This window comes from Ambystoma mexicanum, chromosome 10 (assembly GCF_040938575.1).
Source record: "Ambystoma mexicanum isolate Mex_15411 chromosome 10, UKY_AmexF1_1, whole genome shotgun sequence".
Classification (NCBI taxonomy): domain Eukaryota; kingdom Metazoa; phylum Chordata; class Amphibia; order Caudata; family Ambystomatidae; genus Ambystoma; species Ambystoma mexicanum.
The window spans coordinates 806,670,857-806,697,018 of NC_090932.1; the positions used below are offsets into that span (position 1 = coordinate 806,670,857).

General features: G+C 44.4%; 1 protein-coding gene across 1 annotated transcript in view; it reads right to left on the minus strand.

Moving 5' to 3' along the window:
- Positions 1-9,197: 9,197 nt before the first annotated feature.
- Positions 9,198-26,162, minus strand: part of PPM1L (protein phosphatase, Mg2+/Mn2+ dependent 1L) — a 983,415-nt gene continuing 966,450 nt past the window's right edge. The window contains exon 4 of the mRNA XM_069618470.1: positions 9,198-10,163. Coding sequence (XP_069474571.1) covers positions 9,817-10,163 — 347 coding nt within the window. The 3' untranslated portion in view covers positions 9,198-9,816. The remainder of the gene's footprint in view (positions 10,164-26,162) is intronic.

Consider the following 26,162-nt stretch of genomic DNA (forward strand, 5'->3'; position numbering starts at 1 on the left):
CAACTTCACCACTTAACCAAAGTGTGTTCTCCAGGGCAAATCGTTTCATCTCACTAAGGTTTATCTACCAAAATTAGAAGTTCTCAAAACGTATTCAGCTCACACTGTCTGTAACTTCAAAAAGTCTCATTGGTTTGCCACATATGTTGTAATAACAGTGACCATTCAAACACTGGTCAGCACACACTTTAGGTCTAGGTGTCATATAGACACATTTTTTTAAATTTAACTGCCTAGGATCCCCCTCCTGATTTAATGATTCCTCCTGTGGTGTCACTACATTTGCAAATCAATTGCCCCCATGAATGTGTTATCACTCAGGGCCCTGCAGATTCTAGGGTGAGGCCTGCCTGGCTTTCCCCCTTCACCACAAAATCTGTGATCCTGTTCAAATTACTATCTCTCTGTGCATCCGTACCATCTTCTACCAACATTTTAAGTGCTTATAAACTGCTCAAACGCCAGTCCTGTATAAACAACTCAACATTTACAGGGGAAGTTAAACTACTGATAGGGTTCTCTCCAGAGATGATCATATCAATTGAAGACATGATGACCACAATTTAAGCAGTTGCAAAACTGTTTACCCTACAAAGGAAGCATACTTTATGTAAAGATGCATATGGAGTGATGATAACAAAACTCGATTTTAAATTTCAAACAGTAATTTATCTTAACTTTCACTTAAATAGAGGTGGGCAAGGCCTGACAACCACATCCGGCTGTGAAGGACATCTGACAAGTGCAGGAGGGGTGTGGCCTTTACCGGGGTCCGATAACAGTCAACGGCACCTCAAACTGCAAGGGTGTGTGGGGGCCAGTCCTGAGGGGATTGAGCACTCAATGGCACCTCAAGGATGCGGGAGGCCCAGCACCAGCAAAGAAACCAACCAGGTCCTGAGACCTTCTACTTCCCTTTTGTGGCACCTACCCGGGTGGGATCGGCAACCCTTATTCTCCACCGGCATGAAATTCCCCATGAATCAAGCACCTCTACCCTGCTGCACCACGGGAGCTGCATCAGCAACGCCTCCTGGGAGTTGGAGGGGCAGGTGCAGCTTTTGACTAACACTCATTGAAGCCATTCTGCACAGACATTGCTTTGTTTGTAAAGCATTTGGGATGCTCACAGCAACTGTGATTTTGCATTAGCCTGTGCATGGCATGGACAGAAGCATAGCAGGAGCAGTGCAGAGAAAGGAAGTCCACTCAAAGGTGGGGATTGGGGTTTCCACTGCCAGCCCCAATCTCAGGCTGCAGTAAGAAACCCAGTAGGGCGAGGTCCACTTGAATCCCTTGTAATCGACACTCTTTACGGAGGTAAAGAGCATTTGCTGGGAATGTGCTGTTACACCACATCAGAACACTGCGAAAGTCAGTGGAATAAAAATGAAGTTTATTGTTGTTCATGCGATTTCAACGATTCAAATCATGAATGTATGGTGCTTTGTTTCCCATCAGGAACAATAAAGAAAACAAGACATATTGTGTCATACTGAACGAAATTATCATTTAGCAATAAGCCCAGGCTTGAGGTGAGCAGGAAATTAAAGTTTATTTAACACACATGAATTAATGACACCAATTTATGAAGACATTTTAACATTGTTTTCTCTTTGATTGCTTTGAACCTTTTAAAGTTTCATGCTATGCTCCAAATCTACATAAGCGGGTGTGAAAACTAGGCGTTCGTGAGGTCCCACCTGGGCCACTGTGCACAGTTCTTTAGGCCCCATCTCAAGAGTAGCAAGACAGGCCAGAAACATTCCAGAGGAGGGCAGCCAAGATGGAGTGCGGTCTGCGTCAGGGAAGGCGGGGCCAGGACTTCCATATGCATGCACTGGAAGAAAACTGAGAGGGGGAATATTCAAAAAGACATTTAAATAACTGCAGGGAATGAGCTGAATAATAGTTTAGAAGACGGGGGCGTGAGGTAAGACGTTCAGCAGCAGGCACAAGAGAAGCCTTTTCACAGCAACAGTGGGAAGGACATGCAAATGTTTCCCAGCAAGCCTGGCCATTGCAAAATGAATACCAGAATTTAAAAACCATAGAAACAGAACAACAACAAAAATGTGAAAGCAATCTCAAAAATTTATATTATTATTTTTTTTTTTTACAAATGTCAACGCAGTGAACTCAGTTGGACAGGGCTGTCCGCATTTGCCATCAATATCAGTGTACCTATAACGCTGTGCACATACCTATGAGATTAAAGGGTTATAATACTGCCTAGTTATTGATAATTTGGATCTATGTGATCACTGTGCAAAAAAAAGATACCAAATCCCAAAATGTCTATTTCTTTTCTTTTAGCACATTTCAACACAATTATATGTAGGGGGGGCTGCAGTCCCCCACCCCCATAAACCCCTCACATTATTTATTACACTAACCCACCTCCCCACATTTGTGCTGAAATGTGTAGTAAAAATGTCGGCATTTTCGGATTCAGCATTTTGGGCACGAAATTATGGGGCAATACAGATAATTTCGAGGTGGCAAAAATACTTCATTAACTTGGTGATGGTAACGCATTGTCAGTAAAAACTATGGAAGGTTAAACCTTCTTAAATGTACTGAGCAGTCCTTTCATCAAACAAACCAGTGAAACAGTACCACCTACAATGACTCTAGTGGCTCTTTTACTCCTAATCCAATGCTGCCCTTCCTCTACAATGAGATATTCCTCCAGCTAGAGAGGACCAAAGCCCCACTGCTCAGCACATGCATGAACCCTTGGCACACTCCATGCATGTTGATATCTTGTTATCGCCTCGCCCAGCCAATCAGCTTCTAGAACACTAGCCATTTAATCCTTGCCCATGGTAAAGATCACATACAAAGACAGACAGTGTGGGGATGTTGCTGGGCTCTATGGGAAGACGAGGGGCTACCGACTAGCAGTACAGGAGTCACTACTGTGAGTAAACCGTACTTAGCCGCAGTCTCCTCCCCCCCCTTTCTTCACACTAATGGGAAGATAAAAAAGAGCCTTGACCAACTGGAGAAAAGCAGCATCGACATAGGACGGAGGACCATCTGATTAATAGCTTGCAAACAATGCATAAAGCCAGAAAAAAAACATATGAAGTGAAGCTTACACCTGCAGGGACCCGACACTAGCGTCGTTGTCCTGGCTGCACCCACAAGCACTACCTTCAAGAGTGGGATGACCCCAAACGAGACAACATTCTAAAACGCAGTGACCTACACATGTCTGAGCCCTCCTTTTGCATGAATGGGCCACCATACATGACAAAAAGCCTACATGTGCGGCAAATGTCTGTTGGGCTCCCTAGATAAAATAGGAGCACTCTCATCTCATGTAGACTAAGGAGAGCGCTATCTCCATTGGTTGATGAGGACGGAGCGTAAGCAGGCAAGACAATCCACTAGTTCATATGAAAATCCTACATTTTTAACAGAGAGGAAGGCACCATTCAGTGGGCTACCTTTACTTCTTAAAAAAACAATACGTTGTGACAAAGAGGGAGCCTATTCACTGCCCTTCCCACTCGAACAGACAACAAGCAAGAAAGATCACCTTGCGGCACACCACTGTAAGGTCTCTGGATAACATAGGTAGAGAAGTCCCTAGGAGCCAGCAGATCCAGAACAAGAAAAAAAGAAACCCAAAGGAAATGGAGCTCCGGAACCTAGCTGAACAAAGGTAGCCCACCATAGAAGTCAACTATACAGTTCTTTAAGGACAAATGCTCAGAGGTTTTGCAGGAAGCCATTGTTGCGGGATAGGATTTAAATTAATTATTCCGAAGTGACCCCCTTTCACAGGCTCCCCTGGAAGACCGTTTTCCTGTTCTTGTGTTGCTTTTACGTAAAGGCATTCTGGCCACTGCTAACATCTCAACAATTTTTAAAGTACCTGACATGACTGTACGCAACCTTTTCTGGTGCCCTGCTGCTAAATTCAAAGATTGAGGTGAGGTTTTGATTTCCAGCAAATCTCGTTTGGTGTGTACGTTCACCGAAGGAGGGAAAACCGGCTTTGCTGTAAGAGGTCACAACTAAAACTAAATGGACAACCCACAGATACCAGGATTTAAGTGAATCCACTGTTCTTCCGCAGCTTGAAGAGGGATAACAGGAGTAAGGTGTAGATTAATTGGATGACCTAACTAATGTGAAATGTAGTACTTCAGAAAACCTTAACTAGAAACCAGGTAGGATTCACACTAAGCTGACATTCCATAGAGACCACCATATCTGAACCAGAAGCAATAGCTACTCAGAAGGTTCACCTGAATGTCCCTTCCAAGAGAGTGGCTGACAGAGTGATGAACTTGGAGAACTCGGGTGCAGTGGTGTCCCACCAGCTCATATGTGATGACAACTTGACCCTGACCCCTTTGCTTATAACTATACAACATTGCAGTGTTGTTGCACATGGAGAGGGAGAATTACCTTCAGCTTCAAAACACAAGCTTCTAGTCTTCTTGACACCACAGGGCTGTGGGCTCAAAGGTTACCTGGGGTGGCTCACCCTCTGCACTTTGAATAAGTAGTCATAATTCAACCCTCAGGATCCTTGACCTATAAGTGACGCTATATACATTTCACCACCCTCGATCCCTGAGTTAGGCTGGTCTTGCTGGACTCTCTGACTGCATTCAAGAGGTGAACAATGCACAGCCATATGGGCTGGGTCACGTAGTTCACACAACATGCCATAAGGCCTAGTGCTCTACGAATCCACCAAGCCAAAGTTTTCTGATAAGACCTACAGAAATACTTTTCATTGGTGCCCAGTAATGTTCTAAATAAGGTTAGTCTCAGCGAGGGGAAGGAGGATTTCTTGACATTCTTTAAGAGGGCCAGGTAGCATCAAGGGATGTAACAAACCAGAGAGGATCCTAAGTACCATGAGGAGACAATACTCTAAGCAAAGTGCAAGAGGTAAGGTGGGTGTGAAAACCCCATATCTATTAAATGGCCGCTGTAAATTCCAATGGAGGAGATATTAGACCAATGGCAGGACTTCATATTGAAAAAGCCCACACGCCGCCACAAACATAAGGAACCACCTTTGACGTTACCAGTGCAGTATGTTTAAATACGAATACTGCAGTGTCAGAGCACAAAGCTAATATCCCAGTGGCAAAACCCAAAGGGTTTGTACCATAGCAACCATTTTAAAGGACCCCTTGAAAAGAACAAAATTGAACTAGCGCAGGCTTCTGGCTAAACAAAGGCTATGTCTCATCTAATGGACCTCAAATCAGCTGACTGTGCTCCGGCTTCTGAACTTTCCTTCGAGGTCTGCTGGCACAGCATGATCAAAAGAAGGAGAGAAGGGAAGGACTGGGGTAAGGGGCATGTCTGAATCCTTGCCTGATAGACAACAAACTCCAGCGGTCATGAGGTATGCCCCTTCAGAAGTGTAGGAATTGAGACTCTCCCACCCACCAAAGGTGCAATGGTCTCTAATCACTTGGGACATGTGTGGTGGGGAAGAGGGATTGTTTTTCTAGGATGGGATCTGAGGAGGTGGGCAATTCCTCAGAGGGTTTCCGCAGGTTGTGCCTAATTCTGCTGGTCGTCTCAGCCAGATGGGCCTTCGGTGCTGAAAACAATGAAACACGAGACCACCACAATTTGTCCACGTGCAGTGGACTCCTTTGACTTTGGGAGAGGGAGAAAGGCAGAGGCATGGTGGAAATAAAAAGGTGACTTAGCCGCACCATTCACATCTTGCATATGTTTAGAGTCTCCTCTTGCAAATATTCCTTTACCATCACAGAGAATGTGCTGCACTATATTTTGTGTTTTCTGGATAAAGTAGGTTGAGAGCACAGGTATTTTGTCACCTCTCTGAAAAATTTAGGGACATATTTTGTGCAGATGTGTATGCTTGGTCATAATAATTTTGCAACATTAAAGGACATTTGTTTTGGTACAACCTAGATGTCTCTGCAATTCTTTCTAGGAAGTGGAGGGAGCCCATCCTTATATTTCTCTATGTCCGCACAGATTGAGGTTGAATCTAGAAAAGACTGCACCAAAATTAAAGATTCACGTGGCGTTGCCTAGTAGAAACTCATGCCCAGACTGTGGATTAATTTGTACTTTTCATCTTCAAGCAGCCCAAGCCACACAAGAGTGAAGGCGCACCGACAGAGCTTCATCAGTGTGGAGCCTGTATTTTTTGTTCACCCACTGTGGTTGAGGGAGGCAGTTTCCCTGTCTGGGACCAGTGATGCTCCTGTGAGAGATAGGCCAGCAGGATACATATGCATTGGTGAGTTGAGGACAGCGTGGTTATTGTTGGGTGTCTTCTGAAACCAGGAACAGAGTCGAAAATAATCATATTTTCGAGGTAGATCATAAGGTGGCTGCCTTTCAGCAAGAGAGGCCACGGTAACATACCTACATCCTATGGATTTGGACCAAGGCCCACAGTATCACGACACTTGTATGATATGGATACCCTATGCATTGGCTTCCATAATCCCAGGTTCATCACATGAACAAACAATTTTAGAATTTTCGTATGGAATAAGGAGAGGGGGTTTAAGAAGCAAATGTTTGTGTTTTAACTCTAACGAATAGATTTACTAAAAGTGGAATTTCTGCAGATGACATGAGCATAGGCAGATAACTTTGCATGCACACATTACCATTTCCTGTGCAACAAATCTGAAGATGAATAGAGCATTGTTGTTTAGGTGCAAACTGGTTTAACCCAAGAACATCTTGCAAGTATAAAGGGCATCCATTACATGCATGAAGCATGTTAGCAAATGGTGGTCAATAGTTGGTGGTCATGTTGTAACACAAACACGCAGGGAGTGGGCCGGAAGAAGGGTGGTACGCAACACACTGCTGGCAGAACGCCAGTGTATAAGATGTTGCAACACACACATGGCAGAAGGATTGGGATCCAGAGTGCAGGTCAGAGCGTCGGGAAGATGGGAAACGGAAGGGGTGGGGAGCTCGTTGGAGCATCAGAAGGAGGGGCGGGGAAGTGAAGTGCATGGAGACCCTAATAATAAGAATGGGACGTGGTGGCATGGGGGCAGAGTGTGGCCTCATGCTGACAGCCAAATAGAAGGGCAATGTGGTACAAGTGGTAAGCGGGCCCAGGTCCATTATAATACGCTCCTAACATCTTCAAAGAAATTGTGGAGCCAATTGTACTAAATCTACCCACTATCTGGGCTCCTTTGTGTTTCACCAAGAAGCCTAATACTAATGTTATAATCACTCCAGGTCATATGTTTTCTAACCTCAGATTTGATGGACATGTCTATTTGTTACACCACCACCACCTGGTAAAAAGAAACAGGGGTCTGGAAGTCTTTATTTTGGTACACCAAAAAGGCAAAGAAAGAAACCATTGAGCGACTGAGCTGCAGATAAGCAGTGTTATAAGGTCTTGTGGAAATTAAAAACTACAGTGTTGAACAAATAAAATAAACAGTAATATCATTGCTGCTTGCGGCTCTCAAGAAAGGGAAGACACTCCCACCACCAACTTAGTTTAATGATTTTTTGTGCGCCACAGGATCTGGGTACAAAGACCTGGCTCCATTTTGGGTTCAAAACAAGCTGGTCCTCTGCTAGCGTAGTCATTATGGAGTAAGCAAATCACACTGAACGTAATCATGTACTGCCCTGCAACCACGTGCACAGATTTCATTGTGATTGCTACTAGAGTCCTAAAACCAGCAGGGATTAGGTAGTCCTCATTTGTGGAATTTTCCTGGTGGCTTTTCTTGCATTCTTAAATTCATCATGCTACGTCTGCCAAGCATAGTGCTTGAAACAAGTAAACCTCGAGCCCTGCAACGCACACGGTTGCTAATAACAGGCCAGTGCCATCTTTAAAATAGAAAACTAAATATTCTAACGTTATACACCTCGTCATTAAATATGATCATATGTTCATGTTAATTTGAAAAGAGGCCCTTCTCTGTGCACGAGAAGAACACGTTTGTCTAAGGAATTGGACTAAGACACACAGCATTGCTGTTGTATGATATTGATGCCCCTGACATTGTAAGACAGCGTCCATAATGTCAGGTTATTCTCATTAACGAACCATTTCAGAATAACATGTATACACACTAAACTGAATGCAATAGGCGTGCTAAACTTTCTAACGTAACACAACCAGTCACATGCAGGAGGCCTGCCATGTGCTACCCACTCCACTCTAAGGGCATATCCGAGCATTCGGAGGCTCCCAGTGCCAAACGTGTACTTGGTTGGCAATGGGCGATACCACCCTAGGCGTATCCTAGACATCTTTAGCACCAAGTCGTAAGCACTGGCTGAATCAGCGAGGGACAGCACCGGGGTGCGCCCCAAACTCTTCCGCATGTGTAGCGCACTGGTGGGACCTGAACCACACAGTCACCCCGGGTGGTAGGGGTGCCAGGTATATCCAAAGCAGATCCGCCGGTGGATTCATCCCAGCCTGACTTGCCAATGGCACGGTTCAAATCACATCCTCACTAAATGTTAAGCGGGCAAATCAATTCTCTAAACATTAAACAAGGCCCCTCTTTTCAGAGACCTTACTGTTATGTCAGCGAGCAATACTGCTGTCTAGGGTGGTGTCTGCATTTGCACTATTCATGCACCCTTCGAGCCAGATATTTCTGGGGTTCACCATAGTAAGGATTATGAGCCAAGCAGTTCATATTATATAGACCCGGTTGACTTATTTGCTATATTAGATTCAAATAAATAATTTCTTGAAAAAAAAAAACAAGATCAAAACTATATTAATACCGTATGTATTTCCTGGACCTTTACACACACCGGGCACCACCTCTGCTACTTTAAGGCTGAAGCTATTATTCCGACCTCTTTATGACAAATCTAACGCACCGTGCCCTTAATGCAATCCCATGCTAACTTTCATGTTTCTCTACCAGGATTCCGTTTGGTTGGAAGGAGACTGGTAGAGCCTGTGACTGGCACAAACACATGTAAGCGATCATTAATGAAACATAAACTGACCTTTAAGTTCCAAAGTCCTTTCTTTCTACCTCGCCGTGCCATATCTCGGCTGGACCTGGAGCCTAGAGTCGGGGTGATAAGGGGCTTTCAAGGAAAGCCTTGAACAAACGTGAGAAAATGTGTTGCGTGCGCATGGAAGAGAAGTACGTGGAAGGGGTGCCTAATGTACACGAAGCACGATAAAGTGTGAAACCACCCTAGAAGTTGTGCCCAGACTGGAGAGCCCTTTTTATTTAGCGGTTAATCGCCAATCCTATCAGTTAGGTGGTGCCATGCTTGCAGGCAATACAAACAGCAAAAAAAACATTGCAAAAACAGCTCAGGTAGCAGAGGCTAATTGACGCTCCTCTCTATTCTGTTAGAAAGCAAACTTTTCAAAGTACGTAGCGCGTGGATCCATTTTACAGATTAACGGACAGGGACATTGGCGGATGCATACATACACGCGTGCTCTCCTCCCTCTCGCCCTCCCTCCCCCACCAAATAAACTGTTAAAACTATTTAAGAAGTTCCTTTCCCAAAGGAGCTAAACGGAGCCATTTTTTTTTACAAGGATCATGTGGAAGATTATGCATAATACTGGTAATACATATATAAGAAGATACCGTTATGTAAAAATTGAGGGTACTTTTCTGGCCACAGTGTTTAAAAAATATGGACTGCGGTCCTCTATTTGCTTATCACAGAACACAGACCGAAGCGTGAGGTGTTTTCCTTTTGGTGCGAGTACAATCTTAATGGCAGTTACTACAGTTTTCCTAAGAACCTACAATTGAGCAGGCTGTTTAAAGTCGTCTTGGTATGCTACAAGATGGCGGGCCCAGCGGTTCAGGGTTCTTCTGTTTTGCTGCCGTTCCTGAACTTCACCACCATGACCGTTATATTATCCGGGCAGCCTCGGTAGAAGGACTGCAAGACTATGCTCTTTGCTCCAAAGTGGGGCTCATCGAGGCGCTCCTTGATGAACCGAACGGCCTCCTCGTTGCTGAAGGCGTCCCACAGGCCGTCAGATGCCAAGATCATGAACTCTGGCTGCAGTTTGTCTAGGTCGAAGGTCAGGATATCCGGGTCAGAGATGACGACATTCAAGTTTTTCAGCGGGTAATCGCCCAACGAACGTGACATGGCCAGGATTCCTTGAACGCGCCAGGACCCGTTGAAGCTGATGAAACCACCTTAAAAAAAAAAGAGAAAATACAAGGCATTATAGTTCAAATTTCTAACCACACTTCTGACAACCTGCAGAGAAATCCACAAAACAAAATGTAAAGTCAAGGGATATTTACAAGCACAATATAGACCAGAAGGCAGCACATACATACAACATACAACAATATTAGTCTAATTCAGAAAAGTGCAAGGCAGGATGCAAGTGATTAAGTGCCCATCCATCGCCTCCCAACACCAACAGATCTATCTCTCCTTGCAAGTCCCTGATTCACATAAGGGGCTCCTGAAGAGTGTGAGAGGAATAACTGTAGCACCCAGTCTTTCTACAGCATACATAAGAGGAGTGTCCCCCCCAAAATAGGTATCCATTGGGGTACTACTGATCCTGGGAGGCTGTGTCCGTCCATTAGCTACGTAGGGACGAGTATCAACATTTGAAGGACATTTTGTCACAGCCAATGTAGGAAATGGTCCAGAACAAGGCAGATAGGAGCTCTGGCAAAGTGTGTCTTGTGTTGTCTTGCCATACCGCTTCCGTGTCGGGAGGTGAAGGGGCTAGCCCAGGAAACGCCCAGATACGTCAAGGCAAGCTCTTGCACACTCACAGCACGTTTTGGGCAATGCAAAACAGCTAAAGCCTCACATACTGTTTACCAGCTGTTCAGATTGTAGACATTCTTTTGCTAGGGCCAGTATTGTCACTAATGGAAAGTGCTCATTCTTGCTGAATCACTATCAGACATGTTTTCAAATTTAAAATTGTGGGCATTCTTATGTTCCTATAATGCACTTGGCTTCTATGCAAATGAATGGGCTTTGGTTCTATGAAAATATAATATTAGGGTATTTATTGAGCACAGACCTAGATTCGAGAAGCAACGGAGCACTTTACAATCATGGGATGACTACAAATATTCTGGTATTCAGACCTCTGACCCAAGACCCTCTCACTATTGGCATCCGGCAAGTTTCACTATTTATATTTCTACCCTAAGAAGACTTATCACATATTTTGCCTTTCTCTATAACCTCTTTGCTGATGAAACTCAAATGTTTTTCCTTTCCCATGTGGGGTGTATTGAAAGGCCCCAAACGGAAGTCTCTTTCACACGAATAGCAAGATTTTAACCACTGAAACAAAAATGGCCCAGCCTTTGTTGTTGTTTTTATAATAGAATTAAACAGCCATGTGGAAAGGGCCCTACCTGTCATTACCAATGGACAAGCAGCATTTTAATTTACAAAAGAAGGAGGAATCAAAGATCTCTGTCATACGGAAAACAGGATTTTTAAACACTGAATACAAAAACGGGCTGCAAATGTGTGCGCAAATAAAAACGGTTTAAAACAAAAAAGTTAAGGTGAAAAAGATATCATTGCTCACAGAAAAATGACAGGAAAACAAAACATGATGTGTGGGTTGACAAAGAACAATGTACATTATGTTCCACCCAAAATACTCTAGTGACATTTGAAGAGCCACTTTGTCGTCATGAAATAAATGTCAACCCAAGGCAGACACTTTGGCTGGCTGTGGGAAAAACTTCACAAAGACATCTCCCACTTCCAGCCTGGATGTCCCCTCTCCCACCTAATGACCAACCGCAATAAAATGTCCAGCTAAAAGGCGTCAAAATTCAGTGTTCTCCAGACCTGTGGGCTCTGAAAGCATTGACTCCAAGAAAAGTTACCGCTTGGCTGGAGCATGATTAAAATCTGTGAAAATGGGGGCACCCACTTTAAAGAGCAAGCTTCCAACACAAAGGAGACTGATAAAGGCACAGGCTGACCCAGCGAAAACAAATGGCCAGAAGGCAGAAAAGAGCCATTTGGCCCACATGAGTCACAATTAATGTCAAAGGACTATAATCATTTAGGCCTTCGTCTCAGCCATCCTAAGGCGGTACATAGGGTTTCATCTATGTACCATTTTTAATGTAATTTTCAGGCGATTTTGGGGTTATAAAATGCATCCATGTGCGACTCATGGAACGGTAATTGCTATCTAAGATGTGTTTCTGGCTGATCTGAACATTTTCCAACTGTGAGAGTTGGTGAGCGGGTGGAAAATTAAATGAAGGATATACTTCATAACGTACATATTCAAAACTATTATGCTTTTTATGGAAATGGCAGAAAGGTGCCACATGGGCGTGCTACATGAAAGGGATTTGGTTGTCGGCCCATCTAATTCCCCATGATTAGCTGAAACAGAAAATATGTTTAGTATGGCAGTTGCTAGTGCTAGTAAAATAATTAAGTTGTGATACATAACCAGTTTTTGCCAAAAAGCTGAAAGGAGAACAAAGGGGTGATTACAAATGGCAATTTATATGTTGCTCCAGACCCCTAAACCAATCCTGACTTGGAGGCTGGGTTGGGAGGAGAGAGAAGGGTAACTGTCCAATCCTAGTGGCAGGAATTATTGCAGGGTACCTCCCCAAGATTGTAAAATTGGTGTTGTCATCACTGTTATATAATGGGGACTACACTAGAACAGGGGACACACACAAAAAAACAGACAGACAGGAGACAGAGACGGCTGCTGAAACTTACCATCTGACAGCTGTAAGGAGAAACCAGAGATTGCTGAGAGTGCATCTGGGTGGAGCGGTCTATATCTAGGAAGGCCTCAAAGCTGACTGGGTCGTATGGTGGAGAGTGGGAGGTCATCTTTGAGAGTGGAGTTACCAGACCCCTGTCCTATCTTTCCAGAGTGTCCTGAGATGCAGCTGGCTTTCCTGAACCTTAAACAGAGGCGTGGTATGCAAGTAGAACTGAGCCCTGGGAAACCACAAGGTGGGGGAATCTGCTTGCCTCAAATCCTTTCCCTTCATAGAGGGGGGGGGGGACTGTGTAGATCCTTAGCCTATTTAATCAAAAATATTAATTTAATTCCCCATTCGGCAGAACCCTACGGCGTGAATTTTGTTAAAATTTTAAATAAAAAAAGCTCACTTCCCAGTGTGTGCTGAAAACTATAGCTTATAAATTAATTGGGTAATCCTTGTTGTCCAGCTGACCCCGACTTCTTTAAGGAAGAGGGGTATTAATCAGTCCAACCTTTTTATCAAGCAAGGGGGGGGGGCTGAAAAACAATGGGATAAATCACCCTGTGTTTATTTTAAACCAAAGGTTTGGGCCAAATTATAATTGCCATATGTATTTTTACCAAACTTGAAATCCCACGTCTACCCTTTTAAGCCTACAGGAAAATCAAAATCGCACAACATTACATAAGTACCTTTGTTATTGATCAGTGTAATTATTTTGTCAAGTGAAATTTGCAGAAAGTTAAGAATTGTGAATGTGTTATTTTTAACTCACTTTTGTGATTTATTTATGCTGAGAGAAGTTGATTGTTTTGTGCCACGGATAAAGTGGTTTTTGAAACTTCCATGCTAAATTCTAATATTAAATAAATACCAATATATTAAGGGGCATGATATGTGTCTGAGATAGGACTAAAAAAATGATCTGTTAAAAAGTTTGTTGCATAGCCACACGAGTGTGGAGGGAAGGAACTCCCCATGTTGAGGGTGGCATCTCAATAAACCCCTACACCTTCCATCAGGCCATCCATCTCGGATTACCAACTCACTGCAATCGGTCACTGGATGCCTATCCATTGCCTCATGTTGAACTTTCATCCGTCTCCCATCTTCCAATACATCCCTTTTCCCTCCCCTCTCCTATGTCCTTCCCTCCTGACCACCTTACTCCCTTGCCCAGGTCTTGCAACCTAAAGGTCCTCTTTCATAGAAACCTTTGCATGCAACAATTCATCACTGAAACTAAATTCATCAATTTCTTACCCACCACTCGAAGAAAACTCTAAACTCCACCCTCGTGCTCAGCAAACTCCATTACTGCTCACAAATCCTCACCAACAGTTGCAAAAAAAAAGTATATGGCCCCCTCGGCACGATTCTGCGCAGTTTGGTACGGTTTCACCAAGGTGGGTTAGAGGGGGCAAAGTTATAGGCGGGGGTCCCAACATTTTGGAAATTCTCAGACACAATCGACAAAAAACTAGAGCAAGGAGCGGCAGCTTGGTCCCGAAAGCGTGCTTTTGCAAATTTGGTGTAAATCCATCCAGTATTATTTTTTTAAATGGCCATAAAATAGGAAAACAAAATCAGTGATATCTGGGTCTGGTCCGCAGACTCATTTCCTGAGTCAGAGTCCACGGACACCCCCTGGACCAATCAGAGAGCAGCGTGACGTTCCTGGGCATCACACGTGCCCACTGATTGGTCAATTAAAACATGAGGTATATCAAAACTTTTGAAACTTACGCCATGTTGGATCCTCAAACAGCACCGGTAGTCCACGGACATTGCAGTAAAAACATTCAAAAATACAACATTGCACTTGTCAAATACATTAAACAATCTCTGGGGAGGTGAGGGGTGATGAGGATGGGATATCGGCATAAAAAGCAAAAAATCAGGTGTATTTGCTTCTATGAAGTCCAAAGACATCTCAGATGTTCAGGGGAATTCCGATAATGTTAGGAAACTTGCCAAAAGTTTCACAACATCCATGCATATTTCTGCATTACAGTGTCAGTAAAAATCAGTTTTAGATGGCTTATAATTTTGGCACCACTCAATGAAACTGCATGAGATCTTGCAATACCATTTTGCACCCGACCCTGAATGGTTCTGCAAAGTTTGGTGCGGTTTCGCCAATAGGGAGCAATATTAGAGGGGTGGGGGTTGTCCCAAAATACTTGAAAGGCTTATATACATTTTGTGCTGTTTGACGGATCTGCACAAACGTTTGCAAAAAGATTTTAGACGCAGATTTGAATGTTTTTGCAAAGTTTGGTGGGAATTTATCAAGAGGGGGAAAAATTAGAGGGGGTGTCAACATTTTTAGATGATTTATAACATTGTTGCTTTTTGACGAATCTGCACAAAGGTTTTCAGAAAGATTATAGACCCAACTTTGAATGTTTGTGCAAAGTCTGAATGGATTTTGTCAAGTGGGGGCTAAATTATAGGACTATTTTTTGTATGCACATTTTGACACTTTTCAAAAAATAAAAACATGGATGGATTTACAGCAAACTCGTGCTAGGAGCATTGGCAAGGACCCAAAAGCATGGTTTTGCAAATGTGTCCGTCTTTTATTTATTGAAAGTTTCATAATGTAGGTACAAAATATAGTGATATACGTTTGGTAACTGAGGTATAGCCTGTGGACACGGGCAGTGGCCACATTATCCGGGTCATGGCCAAAGGTCACTGTTGTTTTAATATCATAGCTGCTTAACAGAAGTGCACTAATCATGAGCTGCCTCATTGAGCTCCAAGTTTTATTTCTATTTTTGTTTAAAAAAAAAAAAAAATATTAAGCAATATTGTGTTTTTCTCTCTCTACGGGCTGCCAAAATGTGGGAGTCTTGTATGAATCATGCTGTTGATTTGCACGTGTTGACTTGTAATTTTGTATATCTGCTCACGCTAATGATGTAACAACTGTAAGCTTTGCACAGGAATATTCCGCCAATTTGTATATGTATATTTTGGATTTGTATGTATTAACTGTAGTATATGTCCACTCTTATGACGTATAATTGTAGGTTTTGCACACAGACACTTTATTGATTTGTACCTGAAGTTTTATATGTGTACTTGTTTTTTTATCTATTAACTGTTTTTGGAACTCGAAGGACAAAACCGAATAAAAGTATGTTTGACTGACTGTTAAAAGAGAAATGATTAATAACTTATATACAGTGATGTAATACCATGAAACATTTTCACTCGTAAAAAACTATGAAATTCAGTGAAAAAACGTTTTTAAAGGGATGTTATGGTTAAATTGCACTAATAAAAGTCAGTGAATTTTGTGATGTCATCTTTGATGTCCTGGGTGTTAGTCTTAGCAGTGCATGGTGATGGCGCCAGTTATGGTTGCTTAGCTTACCATAACTGGTGATTTTCTGGGGTATATAAATATATATATATATATATATATATATATATATATAGGGCCCCCCTGGCGCCTTCTGCACTAAACCACAGGGCTCTGCCTCCCTAGTGCCTTTGGCACCCAACCCCCCCCCCCCCGAGGGGCTCTCTTCGCTTAGACCCTCCCCCGCCCGTGGCGACTGCTGCACTTTGAACTCGGCAGCTTGGTCGCTTGTAGGGATACTCCACCAAGGGCTTGGTTCGTTCACCCCCGACCCCCTTTGGTGAATTGGAAAGTTGGACAGTATACCAGCAGAGTTGGAAAAATGTGGGACGGAATGATGGCAGACCCATATCTTTAGGGTATGCAATGACCTCAATTCAAAGAGTTATGGTACCGTCACTTATCAATTACACAACTTCATCACACAACTTAATCAGTTAATGTCAGTTAAACTTCAAACGCCTTAGGAATTGCATTTTGCACAGCATACCAATACAGTTGGCTAAATGTGGAACAGAATGACACCAGACACATGTCTGTAGGATATACAATGACCCCAATTTAAAGAGTTACAAAAACAGTTAGATAAAAACATTACACAAAATCATCACATATGATTTTATATTATAGGGTTGATATACATATTAACAAGGGTGTAGTAAACAAAGTGGGACATAGACATAGTCCAGCGATAAAATAAAACCTATATATGAATTTTGGGATGTCATCTTTGATGTCCTGGGTGTTTGTCTTAGCAGTGCATGGTGATGGCGCCAGTTATGGTTGCTTAGCTTACCATAACTGGTGAATTTCTGGGAGTATATATATATATATATATATATAGGACCCCTCCTGGCGCCTTCTGCACCCAACCCCAATATGTATGATACATTACTCACCGTAATCTTATTTCTGATGCTTGTATCTGCTTAGATTCACATGCTGTGCATAGGCTGACATCTAGTGGAAGCTGCAGAGATTACAGTTTGTTTTTTTAAACTCATAAAGGGGCGGCGAACTAGGGCATGCCAGTAATACTATCCCTAGTGTGACGTCCACTGTACCCATGATCCCTCACGCATGTAGGACCCTCAGATTGTATTTTTTCTGACATGAGGTAGCATGAGGAGTAGCGTGAGTACAGAGTATCCAAGCAGAAAAGATAGATAAGACTACAAGTATCCATGCGCCTTCTCTCAGAGGGGAGGAAGGGTGGGTGCATGTGAATCTAAGCAGATACAACCATCAGAAATACGATTACAGTGAGTAATGTATCCCTTCTGAGGCTTGTGGAATCTTCTAAGATCACATGCTGTGCATAGATTAGCGAGCCGTGTTAGAAGAAGGAGGTGGGATGTGAGAAGGGTCATGAGCGAACAAATGTCTTAGAACCGCTTGTCCCACTTGAGTATCTGTCTTGGAATGAGTGTCAATGAAGTAGTGCTGAGTAAAGGTGTGAATAGAGCTCCATGTAGCTGCTTTGCAAATGGTGTCAAAGGGTACATTTGCAATGAAAGCCAGAGTGGCCCCAGTACCTCTTGTAGAGTGGGTCCTTGGCGTAAAAGGCAGTGTTTTATCTGAAAGGGACTAGCACAGTTGGATACATCTTACTATCCATTTAGAGATGGCACCTTTAGAGACGCAATCTCCTTCTCTGCCTAGAGCTACGGAGATGAACAGTTGATCAGTCTTTCTTAGCGGTCTGGTCTTGTCTCCGTAGTAGAGGACTGCTCTCCTCACACCTAGTGTGTGGAGTTTCACCTCAGCAACGCTTTTGGGTTCTTGGAAGAAGGCTGGTAGTTCAATGGACTGGTTAACATGGCATTTTGAAATGAACTTCGGTGAAAACCTAGGGTGAGTGCGTAAAACCAGTTTATCCTTATGATCAGTAAAGAAAGGATCCTGCACTGACAGAGCATGAATTTCACTGACCCTTCTTATGGATGTAATGGCTACTAAGAAGGCAGTTTTATAGGTCAGGTGTTTGAGGCTAGCTTTATGCATGGTTTCAAATGGAGGGCCCATGAGTTTAGCAAGCACCACATTAAGGTCCCAACCTGGTGCAGCGTTAGAAATTGGAGGGTAGAGTCTCTTTACCCCCTCCATAAAGGCCTTGACAACTGGCACTTTCCACCATGACACCTTGCTATGGGAGGTGGTGTAGGCAGTCAGCGCCGCCCGGTGTACCTTGAGTGAATTCAATACCAACCCTGCATCCAGTAGGTGGAGCATATAGGTGACAATATTGGAAGGAGTATAATCAATTGGGTTGATTTGTTTATTCTGGCACCAAATAACAAATCTTTTCCACTTATCAAAGTAACAGTGCCTTGTGTTAGGTTTTCTTGACTCCTTTAAGATATCCATACATCTTTGCGGGTAAATTGAGATGGCCGAACTCTATGACTTCAGGAGCCATGCTGCCAAGTTAATCGAGTTGGGCTGAGGATGCACTGTTTGCCCTTCGTGCTGGGAGAGCAGGTTGTACCAGGTTGTACCAGCATGGGAGTCTGATGGGGTTGCACACCACCAGTTTGCGTAGGTGTGGAAACCATTGTTGTCTCACCCACATAGGAGCAACTAGGATGAGCGTCATTGATTCCCTGTGCATCTTGTTGACCACCTTCCTCATCAGAGGGGTTGGTGGAAAAGCGTAGGCAAACCTCCCTGACCAATTCATCCATAGAGCATTCCCCTTGGAGCCTGGCTGGGGGAACCTGGATGTGAAGTCTGGGCATTGTCTGTTTTTGCCTGTGGCGAACAGGTCTATAGTGGGGAAACCCCACTGAGAGAAGAGATCTTCTACAACCTCTTTGTGTAGTCGCCATTCGTGTTCCTCTGGGAGGGGATCTCTGCTCAGAGCATCCGCTAGTGAATTGCGATCCCCTGGAACATGTTGGGATGACAGGTAAATGTTCCGTCTGAGTGCCCATTTCCAAATTTTTTGGGCAAGCTTGGACAGATTTACGAACGAGTGCCCCCTTGTTTGTTTAAGTAAAACACCGTCATGCTGTCTGTTAGGAATTGCACTGACAGGTTGGATACGAGGGGGTCGAATGCCCGAAGCGCTCTGAAGACTGCCAGAAGTTCTAGCAGATTGATATGGTTCTGAGCCACTGTGTGAGACCAGAGATCCTGAGCTGTGTGGTGAAGGTAGTGAGCTCTCCACCCTGTCAGGGAGGCATCTGTTGTGACGATGGCTTGTATCTCTGGATCGTAAAAGGGTTTCCCCTTTGTGAGATTTTCTCTTGCCCACCAGCGAAGACCTTGTACTAGTGTTGGTGAAACGACCACTAGATCATCCCACTGACCACTTGCTCGAGACCACTGTTTCGCGATCCATTCCTGCATGGGTCGCATGCACAGGCGCACGTGGGGAACCAGGTAAATGCAAGATGCCATAATGCCTAGCAAACACATCGCTTTGCGTACCCTTATTTGGCGACCGGACTGATAGAGGAATTTGCAACAACAGATTTCAAATTCTTTCCTCTGATGGAAAGCCAACCCCTCTTGGGTATTTAGGACAGCTCTTAGGAACTGTTTTGAGGTGCTCGGCATCAGGCTTGATTTTTTCTCATTGATTGAGAAGCCCAATTGGAAGAGGAGGTTGATTGTTCTTTGAATGTTCAATCTGCAAATTACAGGGGTCTCCCCTGTGATGAGCCAGTCGTCCAGGTAAGGGTCTCCCTGCTTAGGTGCGCCGCGACCACCGCCAGTACCTTGGTGAATACCCTTGGAGAGACAAGGCTATTCCGAAAGGCAGCACCTTCTCTGCGCTGGGAACATGGAAATATGAAAATAGGCATCTTTCATATCCAATGTTGCCATGTAATTCCCCTTTTTTAGTAGGGAGATTACCTCGGAGTGTAGTCATGCAGAATTTTTGTGGCTTGACATGCTAGTTTGCAGGGCGCAAGTCTAATACTGGGCGCATCGTTAGATTTTTTTTGGCACAAGGAAGTAGGTTGAATAAATACCCTTGTTTACCTGATTGCCCGGGACACGTTCTATTGCGTCCATTGCAAGAAGAATGGTGATCTCCTCGCGGAAGATTCTTTGGTGCTCCAAGGAGTGTACTTTCTGTCTTGGAGGATGGTTGCGGGGGCGTTCTAGTAGCTCTATACAGTATCCTGCGGACACTGTGGACAGCACCCATCTGTCCGAAGTGACCCCTTCCCATGCGTGGGTGAAGGTGGAAATGCGCCCCCCTCCTGGGGATGCATGGGAAGGGACCCGGAGCGGAACATCACTGTTTATTGGGTGGCGTACCACCTCTACCGAGGCTGCTTTTACCCCTACTGTGGCCCCTGCGCTGACCTCTGGTGAAACCCTGAGTAGCCTGTAGCCTGGGATTGATTGCTGCCCCATGAGGTTCCTTGATTCTGATAGTAGTTGGAAACCTGGGAGCTTTGGCCACGAAAGCGACAACAATTATTATTTCCCCTTTGACCTGAGGGCTTCTTTGTTAATTGGCCAAGGGATTTTAAGGTGTCGTATTCGTCCCTAGCTGTCTTTAGTGTCTCCTCCACTGCTTTCCCAAATAGGATGTTGGGTTCTATCGGCATGTCTATGAGGGTGGCTTGGGTCTCGGGCTTGAACCCGGATTGTTTTAGCCAAGCATTGCGTTTTATGACTGTGCCTTCTACTATTAATCTCCCTGCATTATCTGCTGCATCAATGTTTGCCTTAAGGATGCATCCAGATGAAGATCTTCCTTCTGATGCAATGTGGGCCAACTTGCCCTTTAGTGGTTCAGGTGCAGAGGCTATTAGGGCAGCTACTTGTTCCCATTGGTGGCAATTGTAGCTTGCTAACAGGGTGGTGGTGTTGGCAATACGTGCCTGGTATGCTTATGTGGATGCCACTTTCCTCCCCAGAGTATATATTTTCTTGCTGTCTTTGTCAGGGGGTGCTTATGAAGAAGCTAGTGGTGTGCCTGCCCTCTTTTGGGTGGTTGTTAATACCAATGAGTCGGGTTTGAACTGACCTCTTATGTATAAGGGATCGGAGGGAGCGGCCCGAAATAATGTTTCTACTCGTGGTTTAACCAACCTAGTAAGATTAAGTGTTACCAGAGAAGGATCAATTCTGCGCTGGATTGATTTCAATATGGGGATAGCTTGGGCAATGGATTTTCTGTCCCCTAGGATTTCTTCTGCAAAATCTCGATCTTCTTGGACACCCTGTGTGTCTATTTGAAAATGGGCTGCAGCTTTAGCTAGTACCTCATTAAGTAATGGTTGATTATCAACCGGTGAGTCATTCACAGCGGGATCCTTCGGAATAGGGGAGTCAAGACTGTAGGATTCTGCCTCATCTTCCTCTTGCTCTTCCTGGTCCTCCTCATCCCCATAGTAATCAACCCCTGTCTGATCTTCCAGCATCTGTATTTCTGACTCCTCACCATATGGCTGGTAAGGCTGAATTATTGAAGGGTCTGAAACCAAACCCTGAACTGGAGTCTCAGAACGGAGCCTCTTAGTAGGGGGTTGAGGGTCTTTGGATACCGAAGGGGCAGAGGTAGCTGTGTATTTTGATAGCTATGAAAATAATTAGGGTCCTTTTCGTAGAAGTCTACAAAAAAGGACATCCTCCTCATTACCCTATCAATGTCCTCTGAGTTCCATTGCTTGGAACTGGGGATAACCCTCTCTTGCTGTGGCTCGTCATCCATGCCCATATCCTGAGGAGTGGGAGGAACAATCCTTTCCTTGATGACAGGGTCAGGGACCATGGATTTTTCTTTCTGTTTTCCTTGTGAACCTGATGTTCTGAGTTTTTGATGTTGTTTTCCCCCCTTCCCATGACTAGAGGAGTGTTTCCCTGAACCTTTAGGGTTTTCTGAATGTTTCGACACCTGGCGTCGAGATTCGGTAGTCTTGTAAGAGGGGCATTGAATCTCGGAAGCAGACGTCAAACGTCCTATATAAGTAGACGTCGAATGTGCTACTTGGGGGAAGAGGTCGGATTCATCTTCTGACGACCGGGCCTCAATGAGTTTTGGTAATGTGGCACCCTTTGCAACCGTGGATGGTTGCTGTGTGTCGTGAGGCGAACGTGACCTAGAACGCCCAGAGGACACCGAATCAGCGGACCGCTGTTTCGATGACTTCTTTCGCTGATCGCTCGACATACGTGTCGAATCTCGGCTGGGGTTAATGTGTTTGTTCGAAGAGGTGTGTGTTGCGTTCTTGCCGCCGGGTTTTGGCCTCATAACTGAACCGCCGGTCAGTCCTCCAAGGTCGGGGGCTTGCGCGTGGGTGCCTGAAGTCACCCCTGTGCCCTCGCCGTCCGATAAGGCGGCGTTGCTGCCATCGTTGAAGGAACCCACAGTGTCCATGGCCTCTATCTGTCTGGCGTAGTTGGCCCAGCGCTTCGCTGAGCGGTCCTTGAGTGTCTTGGCCTTGAAGAGCTTACAAGCTCTACAATTAGCCTCGGGATGGTCTTGTGGGAGACACAAGTTACACGTATTGTCTTTGTCTACCCAGGGAAACTTACAGTTACACTTTGGGCAGAATTTAAAAGGAGTACTCTCCATATGTTACTAATTGGCAGCGGGCGGGTATATGTAGGAAACGAGTGTGTGTGTGACCACCCCCCACTCTCCCTACTTGCACAGGACCGAGGCCAGAGGCCTTCCGAGGTCCAAAGTCCGTTGTGTAGTCTTGACTCCTGATTCACCAACGTCGATCTTCGGCGTAGGGTCGGAGAAAACGGGGAAATATAGTAATAATATTGATAAATGGCTAAACCCAAGGAAACTTCGCAATATGCTTCCGACAAGTATGGCGGAAAAAAACAATCTGAGGGTCCTACATGCGTGAGGGATCATGGGTACAGTGGACATCATACTAGGGATAGTATTACTGGCACGCCCTAGTTCGACGCCCGTTTTCGAGTTTCGAGAAACAAACTGTAATACTCTGCAGCTTCCACTAGATGTTGGCCTATGCACAGCATGTGATCTAAGCAGATTCCACAAGCCTCATAAATTATATATATATGTATATATATATATATCCTTGTATTCCTCACAGAGTCCTTGTCAGAATAGGGTTCTTTGTGTCACTTCTGGCCACCGGGCATCAGTGACTAACTGATGAAAACAGCTATTGTAAAGAACGAGATCTTGAGGGCCCTGTTTGATGTTCTCAAGCTGGTTTTGACCATTCGAGACAAGGTTGGGTGATTGAAAGAGCTCTAAAAATGCGTTTTCGAACTCTAAGAAGTCGTGCAAAATGGGCTGGATGAACAGGAACAGGTGTTGTGGCTCACTGCTGCTCTTAGAATCGTGTTTTCTTGCCTGAGAGCAAAGACCTTAAGCCTAAGCACCTGTAGTTCCTCATGCAAATTCTGGACTGGGTCCATGTCGGGACTGGATGGTAGGTTTCTCAAACTGTCAAGCACCTGATTGAGGGTGCACAATACCTGAAGACCTTGATGGCGTCAGGCTCGCTGAACTTCGAGAGTTCCAGGGTGGTTTAGCTGAGCAAGTGATGCTAAGGACCCAGCCCTTTCTCTCCCTGTGATTGCAAACAATCAGGGATAGCGGTGCGCAGGTGTCGTACGGCTCTGCGGGGTCACAGCCCCTGGTCTATCGGGACACCGTGGGACTCCCTCTGGGATGTCACCAGTGTGGGTACAGGCACCAGCCCCTATAAGGTTACGGTGCGCGGGGAGCACATAACACTTTGTCCATGTCTTAGATTAGGCTGTCATTTAACACCCAGACTCCTCTGTGGGAAATCCAGGAGTCTTGCTGGATGCATATAAAACTAGCTTGGCATATTAAACATGAGGAACATATATCAGAATTTCTGGAAAAAAAAACTCTTGGGGAGAATTTTCATCTTATTGATCTGACCAAATACTGTTAGACATGGGTTCATCTACTCCGTCACTCATCGGGAAGCTTCCAACACAACTGTTTTATGACTGAGATGAATTAGATGTTAAAATTATGTGGGTAATCTGACGCCCAAATATCTATCATGGGAAGTGTGACAAATCAGAAACGCTGAATACAAAGTTTCCATCTTGTCCACTTGCACTCTGCAGAGAGAAAACAATCCAAATACAGGAATAAGCACCATGCTAATGAATAGACCCTGTTGCATTAACTTTTGACTACATAGCTGGCCTAATTGTTCTAGGTCGAGCACAAGTAACAGTGGAGGTAGCAGGAACCCTTGTCAGTGCCATGGAGGACCTTAACTTGTAGGGTCATAACTTTGTTGATGTCAATGAAGAAAGAATTACTACATATACTGCGTACGTACCAGACACATGTGTCTGTAAACTGACCGTGATAGAGGTCTGGCCACAGTGAAAGACAGGCAATGCACTCACATATATTCTTTCAGTGTTGGCCAAATGTATGTCCAAGCTACTTGTTCAGGTCACTATCTAAATCAGCCGGCATTATAACCTCCCTATATTTGCACTCATTTATCTTCCCCAGACAAATCCCCAGTGGTCATCATACACGAGTTCTCCAATTGTTACAGCTATAATTAAAAACAAAAGTTCAATCCACATTAACAAGATATATCCAATGGTGCATTAAACCAATAAACAACACCTTGAAAATGTACCTTCCATCAGCACTCCGGATGTGTACAAATTGTAAAATTATCTTGCAGTCATTGTGCACAGGAGTTTTTACCAAAGATCAAAATAAACCTCTTAAATGGCAGAAAGTCGTGCACTCCCTGAGACAGGCCTAGCAGACATTCATGACGAAGCTAATCCGCACTTTGACCCCAATCTCTGCATACAGTTGCTGATAATATTCAGGAAAGGCCGGCATATCCCAATCTTCTCCGGGTACATGTCAAGTGGGAAAGCTGGAACATATTTAGCCAGTCACCATTTCTGTCCATTCTTGCATATGCAGCCCAACTACCAGCATGCACACCATTTTCATGTGTGTTGGCCATGTTCTTTTTAGCTTGCTAGCGGAACCATAAACTACCTCCGGAGCTTTCTGCCGAATGGGATTTGTTAGTGTTGTACTCCAAAGAAAATCTCAGGCTTGCTAACCATTATCTCATGGCCATGTCTTAAAATAGCTTATTGTATCTTTATGAATTACAGATTCTTGCCCTGCTTTTTGATAACCAAGTTCGGGCAATCACTCCTCTCACAGTAGACTTCAAAGATTCACCAAAACGATCGTGGCTCTTATTCCGAGAAACAGGTAACATTCAGGATATGCCAATAGCCACCTATTACATGTCTAACTTTGCTTCTGAATTGTAAAGCACATCTTAATAAGCTTTGTGGTTCAATAAGGATCAGAAACACTCTTCCAGGATGCATTGTAGGACAGAGTATTGTGAAGGATTTCAATTTGCTCCTGCTAAAAGGCCTAACAACAAACCTCATTCGGCTAATACAGGGGTCTGCAACCTTTGGATCTCCAGGTGTTTTGGACTACTATTCCCATGATCCCACTTTATTGACTGTGATATCTAGGGCTACTGGGAGTAGTAGTCCATAACATCTTGATAGCCAAAGGTTTCAGACCCATGGGCTAGTCCATAAGATGCGACATCCAATTAATGCAAGGAAGGACAAAGGGCCCTTTGATGAAACAGGCCCCCAAAGTGCACTAACCAGGTGCTTGCATGAGATTCTGAAGCCCTTTATCAACCTTGTGGTTTGCTTGTGCACAATGTGGAAAAAGGCGTTTACAGTATTTCACCTGTATCCACATACTCTCCCAGACGTTCATGGTCTAGGTGAGGTGATGACCATACACCTGTTGCAACTACTGGGGGTTTTACCAAAAGGTCCCCACCTCTTTTACATGTCGTAAAGTAGACGATGTAGATTACTGCAGGTAAGTAGACGCACCAAACCCAGATCTGCTGCACTGCGCACACACCAGCAGAACATACGGGCATATGCGGTATATCTAATCACGGTGCGGACCAGCCTGGCGGTGGCATCACCCTCACAAAGCATCTGGCCACCAGTTTGGAGCAGTTCGTACTTTGGCAGCTACTGAATGGCATGTGTCATCATTTCTTTCCATGCTGTGTAACCTCCTGAGACAAGCTAGACTGGCAGTC